We start from the raw sequence: 14234 nt of genomic DNA on the forward strand, positions 1-14234 counted from the left end.
TATTATGCAGTTGGAGTACATGTTGTTTTCTATCGAGTCTTTTTTCAAATCATAATTTGTTAATTTAATTAGGATAATGATTATATTCATCCTTTCCTCCGTTTTGTCTTATTTTCCTTCAATTTTGTGTGGTACTTAAAATGCAGCCCAGGGCACGTGCTCCCTGTCACCACCATATACATCAGTGAGTAAGACACTCACGATGAACATTTTAAGTCACAAATATCCTTTGTAGATCAGATGTTGAACTAATGATGAAATATAATGAAATTGGCATTATTTGAATGTTCACTTTGCAGAAAGGGTTAAGAAAATGGTTTAAAAAGAATATGAAAGCTTACCCTAGCTGTGTTAGTGTACTGACAAAAAGGGTAAGAATACTAGCCTATGAAATAATGTGCACAATTCAACAAGGCTAATGATATTAACAGTTTTGAAGTTTTAAAGAATTTAAACAGGACCATCCTAGCAGAAGATGGCAATGCTTGTTTAGTGAAGATCATAGCTAGCGATTGAGACCAACATAATCAGCCTCGGGGGCTTTAACTTCTAGTGTTGACGGTATCATGTACTGTTGATCGCTAGAACCGTAAATATTACTTTTCAGTAGATCCAAAAGGGGAGAAACAGGGTTGAGAAAGATTTCATACATACCTTCCGTGTTCTGCGTGGTTGAAAACCATTTAGTGCCTACAAAATTCAATTTATTGTGGTATTGTATTACAGTCCTGAACTATAAATGTGATGCCTCAAAGCTTCACAACCCCCATGTTGTACAGAGTAAGACCTAATCACATCACAATAACATCGTTTAACAGCGCGTATATTAAATAGGTAATGATAATAATAATAATAACAATATTTACAAATCTGGATAGCGTTCATGTCTGGCACATTGCCGGCCGTCCTGGCGCTGCATTAGTATTACCCTGGCTTCAGCACGGCTGGGCAAATTATAAGGAATTAATTCCTGGCAGGTACCTGGCCATTTATCTCACCTGGGTGTAGTGTGGCAAATGTAACTGATTTCTTGCACAATGACACTACTGCTGCAACGGTAGGTTTGTATTTATTTTGTGCACCCTCTGTGAACTCCAAATTCATTTTAATGAATAGAAATGAATAGATAAATAGTATATCAGTTATAACTCCCCCCCCCCAACAATCTAGACATTTGTTCACATAGGCCTATATATATATGTGTGGTGTTTTTGTTTTTGTTTTGTTTTGTTTTGTTTTGTTTTGTTTTTGTTTTTGTTTTGTTTTTGTTGTTTTTTTTTTTTTTTGTTTTTTGTTTTTTTGTTTTTTTGTTTTTTTTTTCTGGGGGGGGGGGGGGGGGGGGGGGGGTTGTCGGTCGGCGTGTACATAAAGTATCACCAAGCAGTATGCATGTATGTATGTAATCATGTATATTACACACACAAACATAATGTTGATGTCATTTCTAGACAGATAGCTCCCACCTGTATGATCTCATACAAAGAAAGAGAGTAAGAGCCCAATATCTAATTTGCTGTTTTTAAAAAATGCCGATAAAATGAGTTCATGCATGGTAGCAAGTTGCTAGTGCCCTTCCTCTTACCTTTAAGCATGTCACATGTTGGCAAGGAACTATTCCAAATAGGATAATACGGCGATAGTCCTGGTACACACTGCAGTGTTCTGTTACCATTCAGACTGTATCCATCATCACACGTGAGATAGACGATGGAACCAAACCACGTGATGTTAGAACCCCATGATCCATTCATGACGTCATCCAGCTCATCGCAGAATCCAACGGAAACTTTAGAATGAGTGATTTAAATTAATATTAAATTATTGATTATCATTTAGTGTTTTTAAGACTAGGAACTAAAGAGTATAAACTGACATTATATTATGTTTAATATTAATATTCAGTGTTATGCATTTCATTTCATTTCAATGCATGATCTTATGTTAACAAAAAAAAAAAAAAAAAAAAAAAAAAAAAAAAACAGGCACTTTGCTATTGTATCATGCATGGCATGCGCATATGATATGCCACAAAAAATCCATCAAATATGTATGGACATACATGTGTTAGCAGACTAACCATCATAAACCAATGAGTTGATAACTCGTTGAGTATCCTGTGTAGGTTGGTTGCATGTTGCAGGGGTTATGTCGGATAGGTTAACTTCATCAGCGAAAGAACAGGAGCATTGTTTTCCATTCATTATAGCGAGAGCCTTTCTTGAGAACACTCTACATGAGGATACACACTGTGAGGTTGATTCAAAGATGAATCCATTTTGTTGTGGAAGATCTTCAAGGTCATAGCAACCCTTATATCCTGGTTCTGTATAATTGAAAAAGAAATACATTTCTCAGAAACAGAACATCAACAAGGTGCTTCATTCATATCATTTGAGTCTTGCATTGACAACTTTTGAATATGCCATTTCGTATTCAGTATATCATTTCCCTCTTTCATTTGAATTTCATACGCTTTTTAATATGTCTGTTGGTTTAAAACTGCTGAATTCAAGTAGCTGAGTATACATGTATGTTATAAAACGACTATACAGTCGTTTTGTAAAATGTATAGAATAATCTGCCTCACCATAGCACTCAACTTTGACGGCATCAGCGGAGGAGCAGTTTCCGGAAGACCATGAACAATCCTCTAATCGGAACGTGTCTGTGAACATGAGGGTATAGAAAAATTCTGTTTTCATTTGGCAATGTACATGTATTTCATTCTTCGTAAATGCAATTATGGTAAACCGCCTTTGATACAATAAAAGAATTTCCTGTGCACTCTTGTATGAACGGATTCAACAAGCGTACAATAAATTCTTAAATATCAACAACAATATAGTAGAGATTGTCTATTAAGAAGAGACGTTGTACGTCTATATTTAAACTGTATGGCATACAGATAACCTCGCGTAAAGTTGATCTTCTCGGGACTGAGTGAAATGCGTTGACTTACGAAATATTTGACTTGTGTGTAAGTCGTAGAAAATTTGACTTACGCATATGTACATGTACATGTACATGTATTGTCCTAAGCCTAACATAACTTGGGAACGCCGTGCCGGGACATATGATGGCTGTCGGCTCAACTGGGACTAGTGTTTATCTCAAGCCACGTGGTATTTGAATTGTGCAGACATCCAGAAAATAAAAAGAAACCTTCACATACACGATGTATGACTTCACAACTTTGGAGATTAATAAGAACAAGGGAAACGCTCTTGGTGGTCTCACCTGCATTACGCAATTTGATATGATTTTTATCTTTTTTTTTACCTTACCCTCAAGGGGGGGTGCAAATTTTTAAATTTTCGAGGGCCAAAAAAAAAAGGTGCTCACTACCCCCCCCCCCCCCCCCCCCCCCCAACTGAGCGACTTTTCGTCCGGCGCGATTTTTAAATTTTTCGGGAGCAAAAAAAAAAAAAAAGTTGGGCCCCCTCCCCTAAGAAATCCTGGATCCGCGTCTGGGGTGACCCATTAACCGGGCCCCCAAATATGAAATCCTCTGAATGTAATCAGCATTTTGAAGTGAATATTGACTAAGAATCATCAGAAGAATTATTTACTATCATTTGTACCAAGATTGATAACTGTCATATTGTCTCTTGGTGGTCTCACCTGCATTACGCAATTTGATATGATTTTTATCTTTTTTTTTTTACCTTACCCTCAAGGGGGGGTGCAAATTTTTAAATTTTCGAGGGCCAAAAAAAAAGGTGCTCACTACCCCCCCCCCCCCCCCCCCCCCCCCCCCCCCCCCCCCCCCCCCCCCCCCCCCCCCAACTGAGCGACTTTTCGTCCGGCGCGATTTTTAAATTTTTCGGGAGCAAAAAAAAAAAAAAAGTTGGGCCCCCTCCCCTAAGAAATCCTGGATCCGCGTCTGGGGTGACCCATTAACCGGGCCCCCAAATATGAAATCCTCTGAATGTAATCAGCATTTTGAAGTGAATATTGACTAAGAATCATCAGAAGAATTATTTACTATCATTTGTACCAAGATTGATAACTGTCATGGAATATGAACAAATAACAGAATTTATTTATTAATTCTCATATTAAGTTGTAAAACATATCTAAGTCTACTGACCTTAAACGACCTTTGACCTTGTCTTTGTGACCTGGAATTTGTGTCATATGATTTGTGATACTTGATAACCCTTGGGTTAAAGTTTCATGGAATTTGAACAAACAATTCTGAAGTTGTGCTGAAAATTCAAAATCTTAATGTTGATTCCACAACAAAGACTTAAGTTTGCAGACCTGAAATGACCTTTGACCTTTACTTCATGACCTGAAATTCTACTCACATGATAGGGGTTACTTGATAACTCTTTAATCTAAGTTTCATTGAATACGTAAGTACTTATACATTCAAAATTATATTAAAAATCCAAAAAATTTAACCTCAGGTTAAGTTTTTGATGATGCCACAACATAGTCTAAGTTTGTTGACCTGAAATGACCTTTGACCTTGACTTTGTGACCTGAAATTCCCATCACATGATTGGAGATACTTGATAACCCTTTAGGCCAAGTTTCATTGAAAAAGAACTTACACTTTCAAAATTCAACAACTTAACCTTAGGTTAATTTTTGATGTTGACGCTGCCGCCGTCACCGGAAAATCGGCGCCTATGTCTCGCTTTTTGCTACGCAGGTGAGACAAAAATGCCTCATGCAACACGCTCATTACATGACTGTCATGACAGAGTCAACTCACACAAACATTTTTTTGTTGCTCCATGGCTTTACTTGGCCTTCAAAAAAGAATGACGATGCATGCGCACATTGTTTACAATCCGTGTACAGCTTATCGCCGATGGAAAATAAAGCATTGTGATTGGCCAACTTTCTCTCTGGACTGCTTTGTATTAACTGGATATCGTTTACTATAAAGTGGAGAAAAAACATGGGTGTGTCAAATTCATGGGGTTCTGATTGGCAGAGAGTATAAGACAAACGCCCTTTGATCTCATTGATAACTGTTGCAACTAAGCAAGATGGAGTTGCTTGCTTGTTTTGACTGGCATAAATCGTGGACTCTGGATTTGTTTCTCTTTCCATTCTCCTTTCTGATATATACGAGAGAGAGGGAGAGAGAAGAACGGAGGAGCACGCGCCAGCAAGTCTGGAATACAGGGTAAAGGACGTATTGTATAAACAAAATCGGTGCGTGGCACGTGCTTTGATAGTGATTGATTTTGTTCGACTTTGGAGAAGTGAATTTAGTGTTTCCATTGGAACAGTCCAGGGAATTCGATAGACTTATGCCAATATTCGACTTACAAAATGCGACTAACACAGAGATTTAACCCACGTCAGTCTATGACGAATAATTGGGACTTTTTTTTCAGTTATTCAACATATATGAGGTCGACTTACGCGAGGTTATCTGTATTAATGTGTTTATATTATATATCAGTACAGTATATATAGTTTTCTAGTATTCTAGTTGCAAACCGAACCCAATCAGTATGTGCTACTGGTAATTTTTTTTATACACCCATACAAAAAAAAAAAAAACCTAGATGGACCTTCGACTGCACGCAGTCGAAAATGATGCCTCCGCCGTGGAGCAGTTTTACAAACCAAAACAGAAGCAATTTTGAAAATTCAAGTTTGATTGTAATCCACTAAAAGATTCTCAGAATAATGTGATTACAAGTTTTTTTTCATATACAGGTTTGACCCTTTAATCTTTGACCTCATGAACCTAAACTCTAATCATTTCATTAGCAAGATACATGTTTTGAGTTTGATAGTAATCCATCCCTTCGGTTCTATTGATAATACGTTCACAAGCTATTTTCGCATACATAATGAGCTCCATATCCTTTGACATTTGACCTCGTGACCCCAAAATCTACTGAATTCATTGGCTCTGCAAGATACATACATGACCCAAGTTTAGAGGGAATCCATCAATCCATCTTTGAGATAGCGGGATCACAAGCTTTTTTTGCATACATAATGAGCCCTGTGACCTTTGACCTTGGATCTCGTGACCCCAAAATCTACTGAATTCATTGGCTCTGCAAGATACAAACATGACCCAAGTTTAGAGGGAATCCATCAATCCATCTTTGAGATAACAGGATCACAAGCTTTTTTTTGCATACATAATGAGCCCTTTGACCTTGGATCTCATGACCCCAAAATCTACTGAATTCATTGGCTCTGCAAGATACATACATGCCCCAAGTTTGGCGGGAATCCATCAATTGGTTCTTGAGATAACGCGATCACGAGAACGGGACGTACGTACGTACGGACGGACGGACAACCCAAAAACATAATGCCTCCAGCTACTTTGTAGCGGAGGCATAAAAAGGATGGACTAAATATAATTATGAACATAACTGATTCATGCTAAAGCGGAGTGATTGGACCATCAACAAGAAAGAGGGCGCATGACCTTTAGAGATATTCTGCAGGTTCGGGAGACTCGAGGGCTGACTACTTTGTGGCTTTTGGTCTCATGTTTTGGTTCTCGGTCCAGTGTTACCTGAGATGTTCCAATTTTCCACTCAAGTTTGACAATTTCATTGTGTACTCATTAAAGTGAGTACAAAAAAATGTAATGTTTCTCATATGAAAACATCATCGATGGAGGATAAAGGAACTTGATTAGAGGGGACACTAACGTTTTTTAATGAAACTTTGGAAATTTGAAATATAGGGCTGCAAGCCTTTAACTCCATCCCTGCAAAAGCTTTTGCCAATTCTCCCCTCTACTACAAAACTTTCACGGAACTGTTAATCTTTAATTTGTTACTAATGAAGTTAAATTGTCATAGATAGGGCATGATGTAATGAAAGTACTCACAGTCATTACAGATGGGAGCCTTGATGCAACCTTGCCCAGCTGAAATACAGTCCTCAGTCCGGTAGGAAACCTTTCTAACAGCAGGATAGCCGAGCTCTCCACAGACGACCTCCGTCACCCTTTCATCAAAGTTGTCTTTGCATACTCTCCTCCAGTCATCCAATTGAGTACAAAGCTCAAGGAAACCCTTCCCTGGTGAGTTACCGCCAACAATACGTGCCACATTTGCGTATCCTTTTGAAGAGAGTTACAGCAAAATAAAGAAGTCAGTGAAATAACCCAAACATGTTTTGTGGTAAGAGAAATTGAGAGTAATGATAGATAACGTACATTTTAAAACGCTTTTTTGTTGAAGAACCGGTGGGGATAAAGAGTTTCTCTACCGTTGACCCACATTAAATTATTCACAACCAAATATAAAAAAACATGTATTTCTATTTATTCTGCAGGAAGGAAGTGAGAAGAAACCTGATTTACTTCTAGACCTTTAATCATCCTTTTTTCTTCTTTTGAAATGCATACATTAATTTATGGCATGTACATTTTTAGGCATTGTTTCGTTTATATTCAAAATCTTATATAAAATGAAGTAACTTTATGCTCAAACTATCTTGATTTAAACTTAATGTTTATATCTCAAATAAGAGCAAAGAAGAGCATCTTCTTTAGCAGGACTTGGGTTCAGTCACAATGAAAAAATGAATTCATGACACATGCTCTGCGGACGATTGCTCCGCCGACATTTTACTCCTCAAAACTTGACAATTGCTCCGCGACATTTGCTCTGACGTCAAATGCTCTGCAGACATTTGCTTGAACGACAATTGCTCTGTCGACAGTTGCTCCGATGACAATTTCTCCGCATGAAGCGATAAATGCTCCGGTGACAATTGCTTTGCATGAAGCGACACTAAGTTTTGCTCCGGTGACATTTGCTCTGACAACATTTGCTCCGCCAAAAAAACACACCTTAAAACTAGTATAATGCTTTATTTGCAGAAGGTACATGTATACCTACAATGTATGCTGCATGTGCTTGCTTGCATTGAGGTCATTTCAGGTCTTACATATTGATGAGCTGTTTGAAATTAACTAGGATGTATGTGCGTATTTGGGAACGTGGCTTGCTACTCTACTTTTGCTTTCTTCCCCTGACAAGTAATTATTGCTTAGTGTACATTATTTGGGACGTACAGTGATAGATGAAAAGTTATTTCAGCCTGATTTCAGCATATTCGAAATGACCTATAGGTAACTCCTTTTTCTCCCACATCATCGACATTCATTGTTTCATGAAATGCATTCAGAAATCAAAACAAACTAAAAGAAACAAAGAAAATAACCCATGAAAAAAAATATTGTTGGCAAAGCATTTGTCGTAGGAACATTGTCTCTCACCGGGCAATTTTCTTTTTTTGAGGACCAAATGTTGTCGGAGCAATTGTCGGAGGAGCAAGTGGAATTCGGGGAGCATTTATCGCTTCATGTGGAGTAATTGTTGGCGGAAAAATTGTCAGTGGAGCATTTGTCGGCAGAGCAAGTGTCGTAGGAGCAAATGTCGGCTGAGCAATTGTCGCATTTTGCACAGTAATTGTTGGCGGAGCATGTGTCGCCACAGTCGGGTTACCACAAAAATACCAGAATTTGTGAAATACTGCATAAGAAATACATGTATACGGTATACTTGCATAATTATTTTGATTGAAGCAGAACATTGTGCAGAAATGTTACCTTCCCTTTTCACTGCCAAAAACAAAAGCTTATCCCTTGCTTTGATTAGGACATCTACTGCATTGTCTCGAAACAGTTCTGCTTAAAATTACAATTACCGGTACTTGAATGATCGTAGCAGGATACTGTGACGTTAAACCCCCTCCTAGTCCCTGATTGTAAGGATATAAATGTGATCTGCAACTTATTTCCTTTGGCCAAGAATGAAGGGAACTCCATTTCTTCCCCTGTGTATTGCATAGATCTCTGCTTATCCACTATGTCAGCCACGTACAGGGTATCATCTGTCTCTATGTTGAAGTCAATGAAGGTAACAAGAACCCTGTGATCTTTAGGAGCCGTGATAAACCACTTCTTCTTTACATCATTCCGATAATTTGAAGGGTAGTTGGGAGATGTAAGCGAGACGCCGCCTCTGCAGTTTATATTTATTTCTAAAGCAGAATGATAAGAACAGATTAGAACTCAATGAAATTAAACAAATTTAAGATTAACTCAACCCATATTAGAATATTTAAGACATTTATTGATAAAAATCAATGAAGTACAGTAAGAGAGAATTATGAATAAGAAGAAGAATTTGGAGCGAGTAGAAATTTACTTGTAGAAGAGAAAAGAAAAAGCAGCAAGATAAATTGAACAGGAAAACAATGTAGACAAAAATCTTCCACATTTAAAATTCATGTACTCACAAATTATAATATAATACCCCTATTGACAATCTAAAGCAAATTCAGAAATACTAATAAATGTATCCGAAACAGAATAAAATGACTTCATCCTGTTACAAGGAGAGGGCCAAAATCAACTTTGGCAGAAATAAAAAAATGTACAAGTGTTGAACAAACATACATTTTCTACAAGGGAAACGCTCTCGGCGGTCTCGCCTGCACTACGCAATTTCATATGATGAAAAATTGAGGTTAGGACATTTTTCATAGGCAGGGTGGCCCATCACAGAGATGCCAACTTTTGGAAAACAGAAATAGGGAGGATTTGTAACCGACACCAAATAATGTGCGCGTAGCGCACATCCCGAACGCGTAGCGCACGACCCATGCGGCTGGGGTCCAGGGCCCACCTTAGGGCCCTGGAAGCTCTGGGGTTCTACATGTAGATGCTCTATGGTGCAATCTGAACCTTATTTTGCAGCATTTTACATGTGTATTTAGTTAAATAATTCCCACTTTTTTTTAAAATAACATACAAATTGTACAAAATGCATGATGAATTCCTTTCAGACTTCCGAATACACGGGTACTTGATACTGTATTCGGTCTTATACTTCTGAGACCATTTCTTGGTCTTCTTTTGCTGATTTTCCGCCATTTGGATTCTGTGTCAATATCCACGCATTAGTTACGCGATCCATATGCTGAAACAATCTTTCGCTGCTCTTAATTTGTCTTTTAACATAGTGGAATTACTACATGCTAAAGTTAACAGACGATACCGAATAAGAACTTGTACTTTCAAAATGATATTAAAAATTCAAAAATTTAACCTCAAACTACAGACTACACGCTTAGATCTAGTTTTATCGTCAGACCTTATTCAGCCACCTTTGTTATTACTATTAAGTTTCATTGAATAAGATCTTATACTTTCAAAATGATATTAAAAATTAATGCCACAACATAGTTTGTTGACCTGAAATGACCTTTGACCTTGACTTTGTGCCCTGAAATTCTCTTCACATCATTGGGGATACTTGATAACCCTGTAGCATATCTCCTTGATTATAGTTCTTGCTGTGCGTTGCATCAGCACGAGTTTGACCTAATGTCTTGCCTTGAATTGTTGTTTCTGGAAAATCCTTTTGCATAAATAATTCAATTGTGCTTAGGTGTAGTTAGAGAAAGTTTGTATTTTATAATGAAATAGTTGTCTTTGTGCCTATCCTCCAGTTTTTTTGATAAACTCTAATTCTTTCACTTTGAAGAAACACAAAATCGACAACAGAGACATTTTCGTTTACGTTCGCCTCTTCCATAGATGCGCGTTCTCGCTCGTAGACCATAGGGCGAGCCGATTTTAACGCTCGTCTTGTACTCCACATGTTGTGACTACCTGAAACTTATCTAAGAAATAAGCATTATATTTTTAGGAAATAAATTTGTTAGTTCCCACACTGGGAGTTGGGTCATTGTTTAATATTTTGATAAAAAAGGGTTAATATTATTGCAATAAAATCGTCCAATTAAATCGCGTAATTAATCCACTTACGTTGCTAAGACTATAAACTCATCTGATTGGCCCATCAGATTGACAAAATGACAGATTATCGCTAGTCCGCCAATCAGAAAAGTTGTATTAACCGGCTTTGGTACTGCGTTTTTGCGAGTCACGTGTACATACAGGCGCTTTGTTTGCCGTAATCATGTCTGTCGGTGCAAAATCTTATCGAAATTCGTCAAAAAATCGATGTTTTGCTCATTGCTCTAGTGTTTCCGAAGATCTCAAACCTTTCACGACTACACGGTGGAACACATTTGTAAGCAGTGTGAATATTTGGAAAGATTTAGTGGGGTATCAGGCTGATATAGCGAGAGCCTTTTTACGCGAAGTTGGACCTGATGCACTGGTCGATACTGCTGTAGGCTTACCAGTACCAGAAAGTGGTGGATATCACCCGACGTGCTATCGCTATTTCACAGATTCATCCAAGCAAGAGAGAGGGAAACTCAACAAAGACAAACAAACAACAGACGCTGCATCATGTCAAACTTTAGGTAAGCCATACATTTAACTTAACTTGCGCGAATTCTTTTCATTCAAAATTTTGTTCACAACTGTGAGTGTGAGTGTGACCATTTTTGACCCGTGACTCCTGCGTGGAGAAACCCTACTCTACAGACTAACACATCAAAATTCATTATTATTTTCGTTCAATGTACTTACCTTGTTAGGCGCCTTGAGCATCTCTTGGGGTGGATATGTGCGCATTATAAATGTTGTTATTATTATTATTATTATTATCTAAAACTTCCACAGTTGCTCAAATAACGGTCATGATTTAAAAGTCGTTATCTTTCTTATCTGTTTCGTGTCAATTTTAAATCTTTTTTTTTTAATAGTAGACTATATTTCCGAGGCTCAGGCCTAGGCTAGACCTCTACACTTTTTCACAGTCACTGCCACTGGTTTGAACAAGAAGACGGTCTAGATTTTAGAGTATCTCCACGCCGGAGTTACGGGTCAAAAATGTTCACAGTTGTAAACAAGCACAGAGCTAGGTCTAATTTAGTCTTGCACTTAATTTGCAGCTAAAAATAAATCGATTCTAGACCTAGGCCTATAACAAAAAGTGTTCAATAGCCTAGAAATCTAGACTTAGTTTTCAGCTATAACTGGGCTTGGCCATTTTTTTTTTTTTTTGGGGGGGGGGGGGCAATTGTAACTTTCGATTGATTTGTTATTAGTCTAGGTCTATAGCACTGAATACTTTGAACACCTTAACATTTTATTTGTGATTAAATTTAAATGGGATGTTCACATGCAAATGCATTATAAATATAATTTCTTAGTTTTCTGACGGCTTTTGTCTAAAAAGCCGTCAGTCAGCGAAGCTATGGCAAATTTTTTTGGGGGGCAATTTTTAACCTTTGATTGCTTTGTATTTGAACACATTAAAATTTTATTTGCGCTTAAATTTAAATCATAAATGGGATGTTCACATACAAATGCATTATAATACAATGTCTTAGTTTTCTGACGGCTTTTGTCTAAAAAGCCGTCAGACAGCGAAGCTATGGCCATTTTTTTTTAATTTTTTTTTTTTTTTTTTTTTTTGGGGGGGGGGGGCAATTTTAACCTTCAATTTAACCTTTGATTGCTTCGTAGCACTACTTCGAACACCTTAACATTTTATTTGTGCTTAAATTTAAATGGGATGTTCAAATACAAATGATTATAATATAATGTCTTAGTTTTCTGACGGCTTTTGTCTAAAAAGCCGTCAGACAGCGAAGCTATGGCCATTTTTTTTTAATTTTTTTTTTTTTTGGGGGGGGGGGCAATTTTAACCTTCAATTTAACCTTTGCTTCGTAGCACTACTTCGAACACCTTAACATTTTATTTGTGCTTAAATTTAAATGGGATGTTCAAATACAAATGATTATAATATAATGTCTTAGTTTTCTGACGGCTTTTGTCTAAAAAGCCGTCAGACAGCGAAGCTATGGCCAATTTTTTTTTGTGGCAATTTTAACCTTTGATTACTTTGAACACATTACAATTTTAATTGTGCTTAAATTTAAATGGGATGTTCACATACAAATGCATTATAATATAATGTCTTAGTGTCTAATTTCTTTCTCCTTGTGCTTAACTCTGTCCAATACAGCCTGTTTTTTTAACTTTACAAGTACAGTTTTGAATACAGCTGATATTTGTTAAATCAATAAATTATATTTTTACTGTTATGACTATGAATTTTTATTTAACCTGCTTGCATAATTGTTCAAACATTATTTGAATTGTGAAAATCACCCATTTCTCTCAATTTTCATTTATTTGTACAGAATTGGAGCCTTCTACGTCAAGTGCAGGCGGTCAAGCTCCAGGTCCGTCCTCAGCCTCAGCAATAAGACGCTTACGGTCAAACTCCAGTGTTGCTGGTGCTTCAAAGCAGCCCTCTGTCTCTGCCCACATTCTACCAAAGATTTGCATCATCTGTCGACAAAATAAAACTCATAAGGACTCTGAGGGGAAGAAAAAGAAGGAACCATTAATGCTGTGTCAACAGCCAGATGGTGGAAAAGTAGCAACAGCTGCTAAAGACAAGAAGGACGACCACATTCTTCTTCAGATCCAGGAAAGAGACTGTGTAGCAATAGAGGTCAGGTATCATCGCAGTTGTTTCAGGAGCTATACTGTCTACCAATCAAGGAAAAGTGTTGAGCCCATCAAGGAGCAGAAGTATGGAAAGGCATTCCTTACATTTTGCAGTTATGTTGTAGACAAGAAGATCATACAAGAGAAGCAAATATATAGAATGACAGCACTGAGAAGATTGTTTGTAAAAGCTGTTAAAGATGTTGAGTCTAAAGATGCATCAAATTACAAGACCTACAGCCTAAAACAACGCCTGAAACGAAAGTATCCACAACTCTGCTTTCTTCAGCCTAAGAAGAGGTATGCAAGTGAAATGGTGTATGTCGAGACGCTATCAACTGAAGACCTTGTGCCAGGAGCAGTTGGTTCTGAAGGAGAAGAAACAGACACCACCACTGATACAGACGCCCTATCTGATACTGACACAGACATCACAGACGTTGATGAAAGCATAGAACCTCCAACGAAGCGACAAAAGGGCGGGAATGGTAGACGATCCAAACCTCCAATGGCCTCACTTCGAGATCGCTACGCCTCTGCACTGGACCTAAAGGACGATGTCATGCAGACCAGGACCAGTCTACCATGGCCTCCAACATCATCTGATTTAACATTGGATTCTGCACGCACAATAGTATCCACCAAGCTGTACAATTTTCTAGCATGGGTTGTAGGTGCTTCTGAGGATCCAGAAGAAGAGGAGAAAGTCAAGATAGGAGCAGCAGAAGATCGTCGTATCCTTACAATTTGTCAAGATATTATCTACATGGCTACAAAGGGGAGGAAGATGATGCCCAAGCATACATCTCTATCAATGGCAATGCGTCATTTGAGTGG

The 14234-nt window shown here is 37.8% G+C and overlaps 1 protein-coding gene across 1 annotated transcript; it reads right to left on the minus strand.

Annotated features, from left to right (window-relative positions):
- Nucleotides 1–1362: 1362 nt before the first annotated feature.
- LOC105442253 (deleted in malignant brain tumors 1 protein-like) lies at nucleotides 1363–9889 on the minus strand. Its single transcript, XM_030983719.1, has 6 exons — nucleotides 9829–9889; nucleotides 8659–8994; nucleotides 6830–7063; nucleotides 2588–2665; nucleotides 2078–2323; nucleotides 1363–1786 (listed from the first exon to the last, which is right to left on the minus strand). The coding sequence occupies exons 1-6, from the start codon at nucleotides 9887–9889 to the stop codon at nucleotides 1506–1508; spliced, it is 1236 nt and encodes a 411-aa protein (XP_030839579.1). The 3' UTR covers nucleotides 1363–1505.
- Between the last annotated feature and the right edge of the window lie 4345 nt (nucleotides 9890–14234).

The sequence above is a fragment of the Strongylocentrotus purpuratus genome, unplaced genomic scaffold (genome assembly GCF_000002235.5).
Source record: "Strongylocentrotus purpuratus isolate Spur 01 unplaced genomic scaffold, Spur_5.0 spur5_scaffold_13, whole genome shotgun sequence".
Taxonomy (NCBI): domain Eukaryota; kingdom Metazoa; phylum Echinodermata; class Echinoidea; order Camarodonta; family Strongylocentrotidae; genus Strongylocentrotus; species Strongylocentrotus purpuratus.

Coding starts and splice junctions, on each gene's coding strand:
- LOC105442253 (XM_030983719.1), bottom strand. CDS start 9,889: ATGGCGGAAAATCAGCAAAAGAAGACCAAGAAATGGTCTCAGAAGTAT. Junction 8,995..9,828: donor GAAGTATAAGACCGAATACA/GTATCAAGTACC, acceptor ATTCTGCTTTAG/AAATAAATATAAACTGCAGA. Junction 1,787..2,077: donor CAACTCATTGGTTTATGATG/GTTAGTCTGCTA, acceptor CTCATTCTAAAG/TTTCCGTTGGATTCTGCGAT.